This window comes from Bicyclus anynana, chromosome 8, assembly GCF_947172395.1.
Source record: "Bicyclus anynana chromosome 8, ilBicAnyn1.1, whole genome shotgun sequence".
Classification (NCBI taxonomy): Eukaryota; Metazoa; Arthropoda; class Insecta; order Lepidoptera; family Nymphalidae; genus Bicyclus; species Bicyclus anynana.
Window position 1 is genome coordinate 12864954 of NC_069090.1, and position 20459 is coordinate 12885412.

At 35.7% G+C, this 20459-nt stretch overlaps 2 protein-coding genes across 3 annotated transcripts; one reads left to right on the top strand and one right to left on the bottom strand.

The window, feature by feature from the left end:
• The first annotated feature begins 1433 nt into the window (after nucleotides 1-1433).
• Nucleotides 1434-16193, top strand: LOC112046035 (luciferin 4-monooxygenase-like). Of its 2 annotated transcripts, none has more exons than XR_008251078.1 (12): nucleotides 1434-1571; nucleotides 5197-5345; nucleotides 6067-6274; nucleotides 7443-7641; nucleotides 9637-9759; nucleotides 10750-10924; nucleotides 11881-12018; nucleotides 12730-12855; nucleotides 13792-13875; nucleotides 14163-14226; nucleotides 15008-15173; nucleotides 15815-15952. XR_008251078.1 is itself a non-coding variant. In XM_024082483.2 (12 exons), exons 1-12 carry the CDS (start codon nucleotides 1568-1570, stop codon nucleotides 15943-15945), a joined length of 1650 nt encoding a protein of 549 aa, XP_023938251.2. In that variant the 5' UTR covers nucleotides 1434-1567; the 3' UTR covers nucleotides 15946-16193. The 2 variants fall into 2 exon arrangements, 1 of the variants encoding a protein (XP_023938251.2); XM_024082483.2 differs by having other exon boundaries at nucleotides 14163-14309; nucleotides 15815-16193.
• A 388-nt stretch (nucleotides 16194-16581) lies between these two features.
• LOC128198348 (uncharacterized) lies at nucleotides 16582-19349 on the bottom strand. Its single transcript, XM_052883325.1, has 2 exons — nucleotides 18912-19349; nucleotides 16582-17877 (listed from the first exon to the last, which is right to left on the bottom strand). Exons 1-2 carry the CDS (start codon nucleotides 19093-19095, stop codon nucleotides 17111-17113), a joined length of 951 nt encoding a protein of 316 aa, XP_052739285.1. The 5' UTR covers nucleotides 19096-19349; the 3' UTR covers nucleotides 16582-17110.
• Nucleotides 19350-20459: the final 1110 nt, after the last annotated feature.

The following is a 20459-nucleotide window of genomic DNA, read 5'->3' on the forward strand; positions in this document are numbered from 1 at the left end:
AAGAGTAACAAACATTCATATTATCAAAATCATCAGTTTTCGCAAATCTCGGGAAACCATGGTTTTTTTTCGGGATAAAATGTAGTCTATGTGTTAATCCAGAGTAAAATCTACTTCAATTCCAAATTTTAGCCAAATCGCTTCAGTAGTAGCGGCGTTAAAGAGTAACAAACATCCAAACATATTACTACTACATCAACTAATTAACAAATATAAAAGTTGACATTGACAAGTGTCAGGAATGAAAGCCCTGAGCGGCTGGACTTCATCACTAATAATTAATTAAATTTATATTGTGTAGTGTATTTTGTCGGAAGATGGAGGATTGAGAAGGGGAAAATTTAAAGCCTTATTAACGGTAAAGAGGCTCAAAACATCACCGAGAGGCCGTGGTTCAATGCCCGTCCACTGGACTATTGTTATACCCACAGTCGTAACACAGTCTTTTCCGGCTAATTGGAGTGGAACAGAAAAATATTGGTTCAGAGATATGGCAAATACTCTTTAAAAAATAAAATAAAAGAAATAATTTTGAATTTAAAAAACAAAACTTTACCTTAACTTATTTAGATAGGTTTACAGTAGTAAGTATTTCATAATTTGTTATAGATGACTAATTGAAATAAATATTTTTTATCTCATTATGTATAATAATTATGTTTATCGTACTAGACGAATGCCCGCGACTTAGGCTGCCAGTCCACCAAAGCGGAGCGAGGCAGCGGAGCTGAGAAACGGACTATTGCGGAGAGGATTGCAGTCTATGTTCAATAAATAAAACATGTTAAATTTAATTTATTTAACCCCGCTCCGTTTCTCTGCTCCGCTTACCAGTTTTATATGAATTGTTAAACTAGCTCGCAAGTCCTTGTCCACATAAGAGGAGTGGTTTTGTGCAATCATAGGTATTAGTTAATATTTCTCCATTTCTCGTCTCTGCTGCCTCGCTCCGCTTTGGTGGACTGGCAGCCGTAGATTGGGTGAGTCTTTCGCAAATTCAGCGAGGACTGTTAACTTTTTCGGAATAAAAAGTAGTCTAAATGTTAATCCAGGGTATAATCTATCGGCATTCTAAATGTCAGCCAAATTCATTTAGTAGTTTAAGCGTGAAAGAGCAACGAACATACAAACAAACTTTCGCGTTTTTAATATTAGTAGGATTAGTAGAATCGTAGGAATAGTACTAAATCACAAATAATAAGGCATCCTCCTAGATGCCTTATTATTTGTGATTTAGTACGCATGTTTCTACTTACAGCTTTTTATAATTATTATTAGCTCAAGGTTAACATTATTACCTAATTCTAATAATATTATTGCTCGTGTACCTACTTCATTTGATATGTCAAGTTACCTAAAGAAAAACAACGTAATGGTTAAAAATCTCTTTCATCAAAACAACTTATAAGATAATACAGTGTCTATCAGTTTTGTTTATCAGTAGCTATTGTTACAACATCCATTTAGTGCTACAAGTAATTGTACATCTGGAAAGTTTATAATTTATAGTTTATGAGTTGCGTTGTTTTCCCATGATATTATATTATTTTGTTAAAAAAAATAAACAATGGGTGAGTTTTGGAAATTTTTTGATAACTTTTTGTATTTTATTAACATTCTTAAAATTAAAAAAAATACAAATTAATGAATAACAGATACAATACAACAATGGATAAGTTTATTTTATTTAATTTTTTTTATCATTTAGTTATAGGTATAGGTACACTTTTAATTTTTTTATAATGCCTGTATAGTATACAGAATACTAATAACAATTAAAAAAAAAAACAAGCTAGGCATGCCCGTGGCCGGATAGAGTGAGGAACTCTTTACAATAGATTTTAGAATTCTCCGTCTCAAGGATAACTGACAGTCCAGGTGAAACTTCTTGGTGTTGATTGAAGTTTTTATAGCTTATGTACTTGAGTAGTTTTTAAATTATAAAATTTATAATTAGACTTTAACATTATTATTATTATTTTATTTATATTTTAATTAGACTATAACATGTCAAAAGACACGTCTTAACATGAATAGTAAAACATTAATTGTATCTACCTACTTAAGAGTATAGCTAAAAATCTAAACTACTACTACTACAAAGTAGTTCTGAACTGTGCTACAGTCAGTGCCAATTGCTATCCACCTTCAAATCTGCAGGGTTATTATGTAACTCGGTGTACCATTCAAGTAATCAGTCACTACGTCGTTTTTCATCGTATTTTCGTTTTTGCAATCATGTAACATTGTGTTTTCAACTAAATAACCTTATCTGCATAATTTTTACGTTTTTTTCTACTATCTTCCAACATGATTATTTCAACGAAATTACTTAATTACCAGTATTTCGTTAAAATAACGTTACTACCTACTGCTACTATTACCATACTAATGTTACTTTGCGTAAAATTACGATAATTGTGTAATTTCGTTGAAAACACAATATTAGATGATTGCAAAAACGAAAATACGATGAAAAACTATGTAGTGACTGATTACTTGAATGGTACACCGAGTTACATAATAACCCTGCTGGGCTATAAATCATTTTAGTGATGAGTACAAAATACCATTAGATGTCTGTACCAGATTATCACTAGGTATCTCTTTTCAGAATTGATAAAAATATATTATGTCGCTTTAGCTTCAACGCTTAGAGATATCATCATCATCATCATCATCATCATCATCATCATCATCATTATCATCCGATGGACGTCCACAGCTGGACATAGGCCTCTTGCATGGACTTCCAAACAAAACGGTCTCGAGCCGCCAGCATCCAGCGGTTCCCTGATAATGAAAAAATATCAAAATCATCCACACTTTCATACTAATATTATAAATGTGAAAGTACCTAATTCTGTCTGTCCTTTTTTCGGTTAAACCACTGAACCGAACTGAATAAGATAAAAAACACAATGTCATGCGAATAAAGTCAAAGGCGTCCGCAAAGATAGTGAGTGACTGGCGTTAGTGTCATTCACTGGAATAAAAATCCTACTAATATTATAAAAGTTTGTAAGGATGTTTGTTATTCTTTAACGCCGCTAATACTGAAGCGATTTCGCTGAAATTTGGAATGGAAATAGATTTTACTCTAGAATAACACTTTCATCCCAAAAAATCCACTATTTGTTTGACAAACAGTATCCAATGTTTATATTTTTGACGGCATCCGTGGCGCAGTGGTATGCGCGGTGGATTTACAAAACGGAAGTCCTGGGTTCGATCCCCGGCTGGGCAGATTGAGATTTTCTTAATTTGTCCAGGTCTGGCTGGTGGGAGGCTTCGGCCGTGGCTAGTTACCACCCTACCGGCAAAGACGTACCGCCAAGCGATTTAGCGTTCCGGTACGATGCCGTGTAGAAACCGAAAGAAAAAGTTAGCCCGCTTCCATCTTAGACTGCATCATCACTTACCATCAGGTGAGATTGTAGTCAAGTAAAGAATAATAATAAAAAAAAATATTTATAACTTTCTTGTAAATACTTCCTTCTTCGAGTGATCTGTTTATTAGGTAATTACTTTCTAAATTACTTCCCCCCGTGATAGCCCAGTGGATATGACCTCTGTCTCCGATTTCGGACGGTGTGGGTCCGAATCCGGTCCGAGGCATGCACTTCCAAATGTGCATTTTAAGAAATTAAATATCACGTGTCTCAAACGTTGAAGGAAAAACATTGTGAGGAAACCTGCTAAACTGAGAATTTTCTTAATTCTCTGCGTGTGTGAAGTCTGCCAATCCGCATTTGGCCAGTTTGGTGGATAATTTGGCCTTACCCCCCCTCGGCCATAATAATGATGAATTTTTTTTAACTAATGCGATCGTCACACATAATTTTTAGACATTATAAATATCCGCATCTTTATCAAAATGCTAATATTTATATTACCTTGAGAAGTTTAATTGACTTACTGTGATGCAAATATAAAACAAACTGCTTAAAATCTATTTACTAAATTTTCCCAACTTTTATCTGAAAATAAACACGTAATAATAATGTACTTTCCTAACATAAACAACTCTTAATACACCTGTAACCTGTTATCACTATGCGCTCTGCTAATTCACTATCTTTGACGTATGCTAGTTGACATATACGAAATTGAGATTCTATGCAACAAATGTCATCCGGTGCTTACTGGTGGATATCATACAGTATGTATATGACATTTTGTCAATTGATTTGATGTTTATTTTAATAGGTTGATAATAAAGACCAAAATAGTGAATAGACCAGCTGGACTTTGTATCCTATAACTTCTTTATAATATTGTATCAAACTCAAACTAATGGTAGGGGAGCCCATGGTGCTAAACTTGTAATTACTTAAGCATCTCCGGAACTTACTGGATTTGGTAGAAATAGATCACAGGAACTTTTCAGTTGTGAGCATTTTAAGAAATTAAATATCACGTGTCTCAAACGGCGAAGGAAAAACATCGTGAGGAAACCTGCATATAACAGAGAATTTTCTTAATTCTCCGTGTATGTGGAGTCTGCCAATTCGCATTGAGCCAGCGTGGTGGACTAAAGCATAACCCCTCTCATTCTGAGAGGAGACTCGAGCTCAGCAGTGAGCCGAATATGGGTTGATGATGAAGAGGTCACAGGAAAAATAAAAGAAGCCATATAAAGAAGCCGAAATAGACTAACCCCTGGACCTACGATGCAGTAAATTCCTAATCTCCAGTGAATAATAAAACGAGTAATAATAATAACAACTAATGTCCTAGAGACCATCTTGTTCACAATAACTACAGGAGAACGAAGACGACACGAGAAATGTTTCCTACACAAACCGACACTTCTTTCGTCTTAAATCATATTTGTTTTTACACGCTTTATGCTTCACTTGTTACTATGTATGTAAGAAAATCTTGGAATCTTAATTTGACCCACTTCCCGGTCTTCGATTAGAATGAAATTTTGCACACTCTCTGAGTTCTAATGACAATACATGACTAGCTAAGAAACGTCATTAATAATCTAATATGGCAGCCTCCCCAAGATGGCGGACTGGCTGTTTGATATCCAACCCCATGAAATGAAAGGGTTTGCTGTCAGGAATACGAAAAAAATAGTCACGTGACTTAAATCCAATATTTGTAATTTTTAGTGCGTGCTAAAAGCGTGTTTTTTTAGTTTTTTAAACTACTTAGAGTTATGTATCACAAAACATCCTTTTGCAGAAATGACTTACCCATCAGAAGCAATTTTTTGGTACATTCAAGAGCTGACAGCGGGAATTATCGCTGAAAGTGGTATACCGAGCGATAGATATCATTTGGGAAAAATTATACATCGCAGCCTGAAAGATGCACCCGACCATATATTGCAGGTAAGCTTTTTATTGCCATGAACAATAATTACCAGTGGGTTTTAACTAGGGTTAAAAACATTATTCTCCTTAAGTCATGTTCCACACATATGTGGGTCGTGACCACCTCCATCCTTGAATTTCAATTTTAATGTGTCACACCACGTATTGTATCTTCGGCCATTCGGAGAGCATTGTAGATCATGAAGTCAAGTGTGTTGCGGATCTGATCAGCCTAACCTTCCTTCCACATTGCCAGTGACCATCAGTTCCTCCAGAATATCTCCGTCTTTCCTGGCAATGTGTCCGAAGTAGTCAATCCAGAAATCGCTTGAGGCAGATGGTAGAGTCTAGTTTTTACTCCGAGTCGAGAAAGATGCCTTGGACCTAAATGCAGTCAACGGGATCTGGAGCATTTTTCGCAACAAAAACATTATACATAGGGTTATACATTATAAATAGGATGTAAAAATTTAATATTCCTTCTCCAATACCGTAATAAATATGTAATGTATGTATGTAACTAACTATATTATGTAGATATTCATTTTATATTAAATTACATTTGTACTAAACTTACTTAAATCAGTTTTAAATTATGTTTTTAAATATTAAGTCACGGTATAAATCCAGTTAGTCTCAAGGTTAAAAATGATATTTAATTATATTTTATTAACACAAACCTATGTTAAAATTTGTACTTAGCAAGTTTTTTTTTTTTGTAAACCGGATTTGTTTACAGATAGACGGAGCTAACGGTGAGAAAGACACATTCAAATCTGCTTTAGAACGATCTAAACAATGCGCAAAAGCCTTCAGAAGCCTGGGTCTAAAGTACCAGGATGTGATAGTCATAATGGCGCCCAATCATATAAACCTGGTTATTCCAATGTATGCTGCCCTGTTCAATGGTATTCAAGTAGCTTGTGTTGATATGACATTAGGCGTCAGTGAGTATGAATTATTATTTATATTGTATAATAGCCATATACGTTAAAATAATCTCGAAAGATTTGCACCGATTGCTTTAAAATTTTTACACAATAATAGTTAACTCGATCAAAAGATTATTTTTAACCCCCGACGCAAAAAGAGTGGTGTTATAAGTTTGACGTGTCTGTCAGTCTGTCTGTGACACCATAGCTCCCAAATGGATGAAGCGACTTATAGTTTGTTTTGTATGAAAGGCGTTTTTCACTTATGTGCGAGTGTTCTTAGCATGTTTTAAAGTTCTGGGGTAGGTTCTGATAGTGGGAAAGTATAATCAGCGCCGGCCCGAAGTAAATTTTAAAATGGAGCGAGATCCAAATATGGCGCCTCTCCTGTTTGTTCTTTATATTATGTAGATACCTATACCAAATTATGAGTTTAAAGTAAGAATGGAACGCGAAGATCTCGACCATACGCTGGGGGTGACCAATTGAAAATCAGGAGCAATACCGTCTACGCTTGATTAGGATTATCATTTAGGCGCTCTCTAGGATTTGGCGCCTGGAGCGACTGCTCCGTTCGCCGTATGGACGGGCCCGGCCCTGAGTATAATCGAATGTCTGCAAATACACTCAAGTAGGGTGTAATTAATAATTTCGTGACCTTCTGGAGGTTTCAAAATTTTAAATTTTTATCGAAACAGTTGCCGTCATCGTCATCGGTTTCTTATATTCTTCCACACAGTTAAGGAAATTCTTAATTCACGCGGCAGATGGCGTCATCTAGTAATCTCTGGATATTGTAGTTGGTTAGTCTTGTTACAAGTAAATATTACAAAAGCATTGAACGCTTTGTCGAGATAACTTTGGTTTGGTATTACTAATATCTGCTGAAGCATATGCATTAAAAGTAATCAAATAAAAAACCATAAGAACAGCTGAAAAAAATCGAATTCAATTCAGCAAAATATGCAGCTAATAAAATTTCATAACGATTGTAAAATTTAAAACGTCCGCTGCGGCACTTATTTTTCTGTACTTTACTCTGGAGCGGTACGAGGTTTTTTGACCTCATTCTAGATCTTTTTGTGGTCCAGCACGAGGTCCATCGACCTCCTAACTCTCGAATACGCGGTCAATTGACTACGTACTGCAGCGAATGCGTTAAAACAACTTTATTAATTTACAGCCGAACTTCAAGATTCATTTAAATGCAACACGCCCAAAGCAGTATTTTGTCAGAGTTCAAACGTTGAAACCGTACGGGAGGCGTTAAAATTACTAAATAACCCAGCACAAATTATAGTATTCGACAAAAACGAACAATATGAAAGCTTTCACCAGTTTCTGGAAAAGTATGGTCAAGATACGGCAGAAAATGATTTCAAGTAAGCAAAGTCAATTAAGAGTGTGCAATATGTAATTTGGTATATTACAAATGGTTCCGGATCTCAGATTCTGGAAAAGTTAGGAGCCTGATATTTGGGAAATGATATTTCAAAGTGTTAGCTTCGTTATGACTATACAAAATACACAATTTGTAAAACTTTTTTCGATAGTTTATTTTTTTTTGAAAAATCTCACATTTTGCTTTCAATCTCAGGAAAAGCAAACTAATTTTCTTAAATTTTTGTTTTGTATAAAAAATTAGGTATTTAATTTACTTGCAATTAGGTAAAAATGGTTTTGGTGCTCACGTCATAAAATTTGCGTCGCGCGTCAATCGCTCCGTGCTTTTCACTCACGTGAAAGTCATAATTCGGCGTCTCGCTTGCGCTTCGAGTTTTATCCATATCGTACCGACGTGCTGCGCGCTCTTAATGACTGTTCTGAAGACCTTCGTAATACGTTTCCGTCGTGCTAAGTACGAATATACTTCATATAGGTACTCGTACCTAATAATCACGTTTTAAACTGCCGTGACTAAAAAAAATAATAGTTAAGTAGTGATACTTCCTACTAATAATAGAAACGCAAAAGTTTGTATGTTTGGATGTTTGTTACTCTTTAACGCCGCTACTACTGAAGCGATTTGGCTGAAATTTGGAATGGAAATAGATTTTACTCTGGATTAACACATAGGCTACTTTTTATCCCGAAAAAATAATAGTTAAGTAGTGATACTTCCTACTAATAATAGAAACGCAAAAGTTTGTATGTTTGGATGTATGTTTGGATGTTTGTTACTCTTTAACGCCGCTACTACTGAAGCGATTTGGCTGAAATTTGGAATGGAAATAGATTTTACTCTGGTTTAACACATAGGCTACTTTTTCCCGAAATCCCGAAAACATCCATGGTTTCCCGAGATTTGCGAAAACTGATGATATGAACGTTTGTTACTCTTTCACGCCTCGACTACTGAACCGAAATAACTGAAATTAGGTATTGAGATAAATTATAGCCTGGATTAACATATAGGCTACTTTTTATCCCGGAAAAAACCATGGTTCCCGGGGGATTCGTGAAAAACTAAATTCCACATGGTGTCCGCTAGTATAAGATAAATAGAACCCACAACTCCACTATCAAGTTTATTACATCATCCAATTATTATTATATTATGATAATAAATATAGCAAATAAAACTATTTATTGCTTTGTGTAAGTTAGTAAGTATATCCCAATTCTCACGTATTGCTAATGTTAATACGAATGTACCTTCTCGGACCAAAGCGAATTTGGAACCCTCGTACCTAACTTTAATTTTATGTTTTCGACCATTATCTAGTAATATACCTGACATTTCAAAAGTGTTTGTAAACTAAGCCTAATTGAAATAAATGAACTTTGACTTAATGCTTGGACTTGTAAAAAGTTGCCAAATACCATAGAGACTCTACCTCTTACGCCTTACAGAGCACTCTATAACTCTATCATCAGCGTACAGTGTTATGCGTGAATGCTAGTCTTAAGTTCTCTACAAACTATAAACTTTAGTCACAATGTGTGGCCTGACCTTCTTGTTATTGAAAGCACATGTAGCAAGTTTAAAAACCTTATAATTGACTTTTTCGTTAAGTTTAAGGGTTTTCTTAACTTTCAGTAATTCAATTTTCTTAATAATTGTAGATTTATAATAAAAGTTGTATTTTAGAAATGATTTCCATTTCTAAATTACAATTTTTCAAGGAAATTAACGAATTATTTACTTAGAATTTACAATTTTGAAATTCAGCACGTGGATGAAGGAAAGTAAATATCTACTAACTACTCGTGATGGTCTACTAAACCGATTTGGCTGAAATTCGGAATGAAAATAGATTTTACTCTGGATTAACACATAGCCTACTTTTCATTCCGGAGAAGGCTATGGTTCCCTCGGGAAAAATTGAATTCCACGTTCGCTAGTAAGTACCTAATAAAATACAAAATGGTTACAGACCAGCTGACTTTGATCCCGCGATAACAAATGCAATTTTAATGCCGACCAGCGGATCCACCGGGACGCCGAAAACAGCTGTATTGACTCACAAGAACATATTGGTTGGCTTTCCGCACGTACTGTAAGTATTATCTATAGTCTGGCAAGTTGGTCATCAGTCGTGGGTTTTTCATTCATCGCTACACGCCCCCCGGTCCGATGATGCCAAGCTATAGCAGTGGCGTGCACTTCATACATGCAAAGACGCACTGTGTGTGGAGTCCTTACAAGACTGTATCGGCGAAGGAATTTTCCATTTTGTACAATCTTTACGTACAATGCTTACCCTAGTTAAAAACCTTGTACACGTCGCTGAGTATTAGTATCTACACAAGCACATTAGCCTTTGAACTAACACCGTCCTGCTGGCCTATTCACTAATTTGGTCTTTATTAACAACCTATTAAAATAAACATTAAATCAACTGACAAATGTCATCTACTAACTGTATGATATGCACGAAGGGTTGTCAGTAGGCACCGGATGACGTTTGTTGCATATAGAGTCTCAATCGTATAAGTCAATTAACATACGTCAAAGTTAAAGAATTATTTTGCTGGGCATTTAGCCAAGTGGCATATCAATTCTCTTTCTACAATCGCAAACGCTACGAAAAATTTAAAAGTTTGAAGAATGAATGAAGTTGCTTGTCGTGATGCTTAAAAAATTGCTTGACGTCATTCTTTTGCCATTGAAACAAAGATTTTATTTCATTACACGCTTCTTTTACACGCTTTTTTTTCACGCTTATATTAGATTCACTTGTAACTATGTATGTAAGAAAATCTTGGAATCTTAATTTGACCCAATTTGACACATTTGGTCTTCGATTAGGATGAATTTTTTTTACACACGCTTTGAGTTCTGATGACAATACATGACTACCTAAGAAACATTACAAACCCAATATGGTGGCCTCCCGAAGATGGCGGACTGGCTGTTTGAAACCCACCCATGACATGGATATCAAATACGAAAAAAATAGTCTTGACTTAAATCCAATATTTGTAATTTTTAGTCCGAGCTTAAAGTGTGTTTTTAGTTTTTTAGACTAATTATAGTTATTTTTCAGATCTGTTTGTACTAACTTTCCAACGCCATTCAAAATAACAATAGTTATTTCACCCATCCAATGGGTGTCTGCAGTTTTTCAATTTATAATGGGACCCATATTGAGATTCACGCGGGTGCAGACGTCTTCTTCACTAACAGCAGAGCATGTTCGTTACTTGATTAATAAGTACAAGGTGATTCATTATTTTTCATATTTATTAACTAGCTGACGCCGCACGGTTTCACCCGCGTGGTTCCCGTTCCCGTAGGAATAAGGGTATAATATATAGTCTATAGCCTTCCTCGATAAATGGGCTATCTAACACTGGAAGAATTTTTCAAATCGGACCAGTAGTTCCTGAGATTAGCGCGTTCAACCAAATTAAACAAACTCTTCAGCTTTATAATATTAGTATAGATAGGTTGTATAAATGCGATTGTAAGTTTGTTTTTATGGTTTTACGCCTTAAACTCTACACCGATTAGAAATCCTTTTAAATTACTTTAAGCTCTACAAATACCTAGATAGGTAATATAATGTTTAATTTGTTTAGAATAAAATATTTTTAACAAAAAAAAATTGAACCGACTTCATAATCACAAAAATAAACTAAAAAGCAAAAAATAACATAGTACCTATGTGCTACCTTCTGATCACTTTGAAGGCGGCCACCCTATCGGCAATGACGTACCGCCAAGCGATTTAGCGTTCCGGTACGATGGCGTGTAGAAACCGAAAGGAGTGTGGATTTTCATCCTCCTCCTAACAAGTTAGCCCGCTTCCATCTTAGATTCCACCATCACTTACCATCAGGTTAGATTGTAGTCAAGGGGTAACTTGTACAGAATAATTTAAAAAAACCCAAGAGGATAAAAACTATGTTTGTTGCTTTCTTGCTTAACTGTCAAAGCGAAGCTTGACTTGGTCTGCTAGTATGAGTAAATTATATTGAAAAAGTTGTACATCTGAGGATTGAATAGGGCTTATGGAAATTTAGTATTAAGCTTCGCTTATGCGCTCAAAATGTAAAATACCACTTAACTACTCAAATATCATAAGATTTTTTTATATCCAAGGTATTAAAAAAAACTATTAATTAAATTTATTAATAGTTTATTAATAAATAAACTATGTTTATTTATTATTCAGCCGGAATACACAATAACAAGCCCCACGTTTCTAACGACTCTAATAATGCCCGGTCGAGAAAAGTGTGATTTCACTTCTTTCCAATGGCTCATGGTGGGCGGCAGCAACGTTACTGAAAAGCTTATTGAAGACACAAAGGTTGGTATTGCAATGATATTTTACTAATAGATGCGTCATCTATACATTAAATCTATCTATCTATATCTATACTTATAATAAAACTGATCAAATTCTATACATTAATTCACAATTTGAGATTTTACGTATACCATTTGTAACACCAAACGTTACCTTGGAATAAAGGACTACTATCGCCATCTAGAATCTATACTAATATAATAAAGCTGAAGAGTTTGTTTGTTTGTTTGTTTGTTTGATTGAACGCGCTAATCTCAGGAACTACTGGTCCGATTTGGAAAATTCTTTCTGTGTTAGATAGACCATTTATCGAGGAAGGCTATAGGCTATATATTATCCCCATATTCTTACAGGAACGGGAACCACGCGGGTAAAACCGCGCGGCGTCAGCTAGTTTATAATAAAACTGTACCAAGTACATTTTTACATTCCGCACATTGAAGATATTTTGAAATTTTTTGTGGGGGGCATTAAGTAATCGATACTGAAGCTTAAAATATTGTTTTTCGATTTTTTGTCAGTCTGTCTGTCCGTGTTTTTTTGTTATTCGGGCATAAAACTTCGCTGAAACTACTGAATGAATTCAAATAAATGAAACACACGGAAACCGCAAATTTTCTTTACATACCACAAAGTAACCTTATTTTTTTTACCTTTCATAATAGAAATTGTTAACATAAAGGTACTTAATTTTTACTTATTTAAATTCAGAAACTAATGCCTAAAACCCATGTGCGCATATGCTACGGCATAACAGAGGGAAGCGGTATGATTTTTAACTTCGCGTACGCGCCGGCTGGTTCAGTTGGTTTTCCGACTGGGCATTTTCAGTATAAGGTAAGAAACAAACTGAAAGAAAGAAATGCTAAAGAATCATTTCTGTAAAATACAGGAATGCACAAAGGAACCTCCACATGGTGTTTGTTGACTTAGAGAAAGCGTATGACAGAGTACTCCGTGAGATTGTATGGTGGGCAATGAATGTGAAGAAAATATATTAGAATAGTGAAAGAAATGTACAGAGAGGCAACCACGAGCATACAGTCAGAAGCTGTTGTTACCGACAAGTTTCATGTGGAGGTGGGTTTGCACCAAGGATCGGCTTTAAGCCCCTATTTGTTTTTTCTCTATTCTGGCATCTTGGTACATGCTGTACGCCGATGATATTGTTCTTGTCGGAGAGAATACTTCTTAAGTATAGCAGACTCGGAAAATGGCAGAAGAAAAGTGTTGGCCTACGAATCAGCTAAACGAAAACTGAATATTTATCCTTACACTTTCGTGACACATCTCAATCCTCCAAAATTGTCATAAATGGTGTGTGATTTTGTCAAGTCGCTTTTTCAAAACGACGACAATGTGAATCGAGGCATGAAAAGTAGACTGAATGCGGTATGGATGACATGGCGACAGGTCTCAGGTGTACTATAAAATGGTTGTAAGACCTGTCGTGCTGTATAGATCAGAATGTTGGGTACCACCCAAGGGGCTCAATAAAGGAGGAATGCATGTGAACGAAATGCGTATAGGTATGTTAAGATAAATCTTTAACATTGCAGAGATGTTTCAAATGAAAGTTTCCAGCACATATTAATGATAACAGTCAATATACACTGAATATGAGACGAAAAATTATTGCCCAGAGCAAATAGAATTAATGAGCTCTTATTGAGATCAACACAATTTTTTCCTTTGATAAGGTCGGGTTTTAGATGCTTAAAGTAATAAACATCAATAGTATAGTGTAATAAAATGTCATTGATAAAAACATAGCTAACGGATCCTACAACGGATGAAGAAATACTTACGCATAATTTAACCGGAGAATTGCGGTTAAAGGGACCCGCTTTGTTCAAGGTATGTAACAACAATCATTACATATACAGGGTGTCCCGTAAATATCACGACATACTTTGCAGAGTGATAGTTGACATCAAGGCTGACTAATTGTATGTAAATGTAAATTGTACGATGTCTGTTCATCTGGGCTAATCTCTGGAACATCTGAACCGATTTTAATAGGAAATCTATCGAAAAATAGTGCAAGTTATTGAGCAAAATAAAGGCTATTTTTTATCCCGGATACTAAAAAGTTCTCGCGGGATTTGTATAGGACTGTATTTTACATTTTTTTTTTATTGCAGTGTTATTACAACAACCCTGTGATGACGAAGGCAACATTCGACGATGACGGCTGGTTCAAGACTGGTGATTTGTTTTACAGAGACGAACACCACAATTACTATTATGTTGACCGCCTCAAATTGCTATTGAAATACAGGAACCATCAGGTAACTTGTCCTTGGGTAATAGAAACACAATAACAAAACTGCATCACACGTTATTAATTTCTCGCATCAAGTTGAATTCTCGATCCTTAATAAGTGATTGCAATCACAAGACAACTGGACACAATAGAGTAACATTGGATAACAATTAACATACTATACCTACGTCGAAATATCCACTTCCTTTTACCTACTAATATTGTATTGAAATAAAGTTTGTGGCGTTACAGTATCTATATATTATTGTATTCTCTTAACTGATTTTGTATTTTTTTTTTACAAAACGCGAACTACATCTTCTTTAATACTAGTTTTTCTAAAGGGAACAACTAAATCGGGAGGAATTTTCATGAAGAACTTTTCAATAGAACAGTAGTCAATCAAAAACTAATGGTGAGATCGATGATAACTAATGAAGTAATAATTATTATAAATTTTATTAAAACGAAAGTAATTTTTAAAGTTAAAGATACTCAAGTAGAGAAATATTATGCTGTAAAAGTAGCAATGGTAAAGCAAGATTCTCGATCGAACTTAGACGCTCTACTACTACTTCTTCATATTACCGACGCTACTGAAGTCGAAGGTACTCAGGCGCCTAACCAAAGGAAGGGTGAGAAAGGGGAGTGGAATTATATTTCACTGGCGCAACTGGGTCTGTGAGACCGCATGTCTCCAGTTAAAGGTTTAATATTTTTCAGGTTTCTCCAGTGGAAATAGAGTCTGTGATAATAAAACACCCGGGGGTGTTAGATGTAGCAGTAACTGGTATACCTGACCCTGAATGCGGGGATCTGCCTGTTGCATTGGTTATACTTGAAGATGGGCACAAGGTTACCGCACAAGAAATTAAGGATTTAGTTAAAGGTGAAGAAAATAATTTAAAAATTAATGTAGAATAAGACTCTCTACCTCTCCATTTTGAACAATTCCAAAATTGACATGTTTTTGCATATAAAATAAAACTTATTTAATTCAAACTTTAAACTAGAATTCAAGACGTTAAACTTCTGATAAATAATAAAAAAAAATACTTCACTGCATCTGGTAAATAATTAACTTAATCGCTTTTTCAACCGGTGGTCGAGTAAGACAGTACGTACTGACAACTTGAAATAAACAAATTATAACCAGATGTGGTACTGTATAAAAGGAAAGAAAATTTCCATATATAAAAATATCTATACCAATATTATAAAGTTGAAGAGTTTGTTTGTTTGTTTGATTGAACGCGCTAAACTCGTGAAAAACTGGTCCGATTTGAAAAATTCTTTTAGTGTTAGATAGCTTATTTATCGAGGAAGGCTATAGGCCATAATATATATTATTATGGCCGTATTCCTACGGAAAACGGTTAAACCGCGCGTCAGGTAGTGTGATATATAGGTAATAATAACAATATATGTGATATAAGCTAATAGTTTATTTAATATTGATTTTAAATATATTAATATTAATTAATATTAGAACAATATAAAGAGAAATGATAAAGCCATTTTACATTTCAGAATCGCTGACTGACACAAAGCAATTGAGAGGTGGAGTATTTTTTTTAAAAGAATTCCCTACGACATCGACGTCGAAGTTGGACAGGGTGAAATTGAAGGAATTAGCGAAGATACTTAGCATAGGACAATAGTTTTAAAAAAATGTTGGTTACGTCATATTTTTTAAAACTATTTTAACAAATTAGATGTGAAGCTGGCATATTTATTATATAATGTACCAATGAACATAATATTATAAGGTTTAAACTAATCAATATTATAAGCTGGTCTTAGTTGATTATATATTGCGGTTGTTATTAATTTGATGTTAATGTTAATAAGTTGTTATTATAGATTAAGTTAGTAAATATACCGGCTGACTCAAAATTGAGATTCTATGTCATCCGATACCTACTGACCACCCTTTGTGGATATCATACAGTAGATAGATGACATTTATCAGTTAATTATATGATTATTTTTATGAGTTGTTAATAAAGACCAAATTAATGACAGCTGGACTACCACAGCTAGGCCAGCTGTCATTAATTCACATCTACATCATCTGTAGTAGGCCTTTAAAATAGATTAATTATTAAAAAAGTTAGATACCTACATTTAGTTTTATTTAGTTAAGTATTAGTATGTTTAGAAACTGTATTATTTAACTAAATATGAATAAAACCACTGAAAGTTGACCGTTGAACAAACTAGTACCTATTCATTATTTTGTGCGTCTACGCTTCGTTTGTTATTTCGAAGTTAACATTTTCGATGCAACTCATTAAGGCCGAGGCCCCATTAGTGCGTTGCGCTGCGTTGCGTCGCGTCATCGCAACGGAACAACGCATTGTATGCCACACCTGTGTTGCGTTGACGCTGCGCCAACGCAACGCAAGAGGGTATGCACGCCGACGCAGCTGCGTCTCAGTTCAGCCTTTGCAATGGATAGATACAAACGTGTTCTTTTGTTGCTTTTATTACGGCACCGCCGAAATAAACGTAGAAATCATAGAAGATTCTGGATATCTCCTTTGATAGCATTAAGAAATAGTGATGGTCAGTTTTTTATGCAGGAATATAGGGAGTTGTTATTAGATGAAAATACATTTTTTAATTTTTTTAGAATGAGTGTGGCCAGCTTTAATAATTTGGTTGAAACCTTAAAACCACATATAAAAAAGCAATATACCAAATTCAGGAACCCTTTAGAACCAATTGAAATGATTGGTATTACATTGAGGTAAGTAATTCAAATATCATAATACTCGTAATGTTAATCAGTTATTAATTTATTATCTTTAAAAACAGTTTAATTTAAGTATTACTATTAGGTAACAAAGCAAAGTTATAATCTTCTTCTTGACTATCATCAGTAAAATTATTAATCGTAGTGTTGGTTGAGTAGGTAGCTTCGAATTCATCTGTTCGATACGATGATGGCGATGGTGACTGGGCATGTTGTCCAGTTTGATATCCGCGTGACTGCAATGGTGTTGCTTGATACTGTTGTCCAGTTTGATATCCGCGTGACTGCAATGGTGTTGCTTGATACTGTTGTCCAGTTTGATATCCGCGTGACTGCCATGTTGTTGATTGAGTCTGTTCCCCGAACCGAATTTCGGTAATGATATTTATAACTTTGCTTTGGAATGTCAAAGTTTGTAATTCCGTAAAGCTGTCCAAAGAAGGCAAAATTCCTTTGAAAAATGATAAGTGGCGGTTTTCTTTCTCTTGCAACGCTTTTAATGCTTGCGCCTCGAAATCATCTATTGCTTGGTTTGATCTCTTACGGCTTGCAGGCACGTAGCGAGAAGGACCTGGGGGTAACGAGGACATTTCTTTTGTAGGAAATGGAGAAGATGATGCTGTGTTTTCATTTCGTTCCGTTTCTTCAGACACCATTTCAAGGCTACTATCAGTTTTATTTTGGGCAACTTTCATCAAAAACAGCAACTGATTGTAATAATGATATTTCTTCAATTGTTTTGCCCCTGATCCAGACGAACTGTTTTCTTTTATTTTTTTTACGTATCGAAAAAAGTTGTCCTTCACGCTTCTCCATTTTTTCACAACCTCGTTACCTGCAAAGAAAGAAAAAAATGTGTAAGTACCTAACTTGTCTACACTGACCAATCTAAATGGGCCACCCTGTTTATTTTTTTGTGTTTCTATTTCAGGTACTTAGGCAGCGGAAATTCGATAAACGACTTGCATTTCAAATTTAAACGTGGAAGAGCAACAATTTCTAGAACTATTTCGTCAGTTTGTCAAGCTATATGGAAATATGTTCGACCACTGTACATAGAAGAGATCACAGTAGAAAAACTACAAAATATTGCATTAGATTTTGATCTCAAAGCTAACTTTCCTCATTGCTTCGGGGCAATTGATGGGAAACATATACGTTTAATAAAACCAGACAAAAGTGGCTCTCTGTTTTATAATTATAAAAAATATTTTTCAATTGTTTTGCTGGCGGTTGTTGACTCAAATTATAAGTTTGTTTTTGTCGACGTGGGTGCATATGGTAAGGAAAGTGATTCTACTATTTTTAGAAATTCGACACTGTACAAGATTTTAATGAGAAATGAATTACCATTGCCTGATCCTCAACCACTTGGAAATGATCATAATAACGAGCCACCCATCCCTTATGTACTCGTCGGTGATGAAGCTTTTGGTTTAAGTAAGCATGTTATGCGCCCATACGGCGGATCCAATCTCAATGTGAAACAAAGAGTTTATAATTATCGCCTTAGCAGAGCACGTAGATACGTGGAATGTGCATTTGGGATCATGGCAAATAAATGGCGCATTTTACATAGGCCAATTGATACGTCATATGATTTAACTATTAATATTGCGAAAGCATGTTGTGTTTTACACAATTTTGTTATACAACACGATGGGTTAAAACAACAAGACAATATGGCAATAAGTAGGTTCTCACAATTGAGACCCCATAGCAATGAAGAATCATTAGCCGAAAATTTTATCAGAGATCAATTTGCTAATTACTTTATGAGTCCAGAAGGGGCTTTACCATGGCAGTTGAAAAAGATATAAATTAACTTATGTATTGAATTTACAAATAATATAATAAATAACAACTCACCAATTTTGTTCTTTTTTTGGTCCTCAAACTCCTCGTAATCTTGAAATATTTTTTTACAAACAGCTACCCATTCATTCGCTTTACGAAATTTATCACTGTAATGTTCGTGTGATTTATCCCATATAATGGGTCTTTCTTGGACCAAGGATATGAGAAAATCTATATCAATATCCTGCTCACTCATGGTAAAATAGAAAATGTCGTTACGCTCGTCTAGCTTTCTCCTCTAGCAGTGCATCACTGTCCGTCGTCGCAGCGGAGCTCCGACAACGCAGCGCATCACCCTCCCTCCCGCTATAGTCTCTTGTCCGTCGATCCGTTGAAACGTCGCGCGCGACGACGCAACGGTCTAATGGGGCATGTCATAAAAAATGTATGGAAAACGACGCAGCGACGACGCTGCGACGACGCAACGCAGCGCAACGCACTAATGGGGCCTCGCTCTAAGAGCGGGGGCACACGATGCGTTGCGGCGGCGGTGCGGCGCCGGAGCGGTGTCGCTGCGTCGTCTTACATACAAATATCTGTGGTATGTCACACGATGCGCTTCGGCGCCGCACCGGACTTGCAACCACCGAGACGTGGCGAGGAGGGGCCAACGCATCGCAATGATTTCACCGTATCAGCGGGCATCTAACGCATTTGCTTGATTTGACTAGTCCAGCGTTTTTACGAACAACGTATCTTCGAGATAAGAGTTTATTAGTTACTTTCTAGTACTCATTCATTTTATTTATTTGTTAGATAACATCTGACGTCAACCGGATGTGGGTTTTTAACTCAATCTCGGAAGCGCCCGGACTGTAACACTGAAGCCAAAATACTTCCAGAACAGCATTCTAGGCCGAGGTCCTCGTTTCACCCATCTCTTCCGCTTCTGCCTTCGGGCCTCATTCGAGGATGCTTCTGGTGACGCTGCTGAGGCCTCATTACGGAGCCTACGGCCCTTCAAAAATGAAATAACAAATTAAAACCCAGCGTTTCTGTTCAAACAAACAGTGTTTCTTCGAGGGACGTATTTATTAATAAGTTTCTAGTACTCTTTTCCACTAATGTGATCTTCACACAATTCACACATTATGGTAAGGCCAACAATATCCACATCTTTATCAAAGTGCTAATATGTATATTACCTTGAGAAGTTTAACTGGTTTACTGTGATGCAAATATAAAGCATACTGTGTTAAGCCCATTTATTATAATGTTTTTCCCAATTTTTATCAGAAGACTAGCTGACGCCGCGCGGTTTCACTCACGTGGTTCCCGTTCCTGTATAATTACAGGGATAATATATAGCCTTCCTCGATACATGGGCTATCTAACAACGAAAGAAATTTTCAAATCGGACCAGTAGTTCTTAAGATTAGCGAGTTCAAGCAAACAAACAAACAAACTCTTTAGCTTTATAATATTAGTACAGATAAAACATGCAGTACATTCCTAGCCAATTCTCCCCAGACAACTCATAAAACAGTTATCACTATGTGCCCTGGACTTTGTATCGTAAAAGATTCAATGTGGCCATTCTCTCGTGGCCGTTCGCCTCGC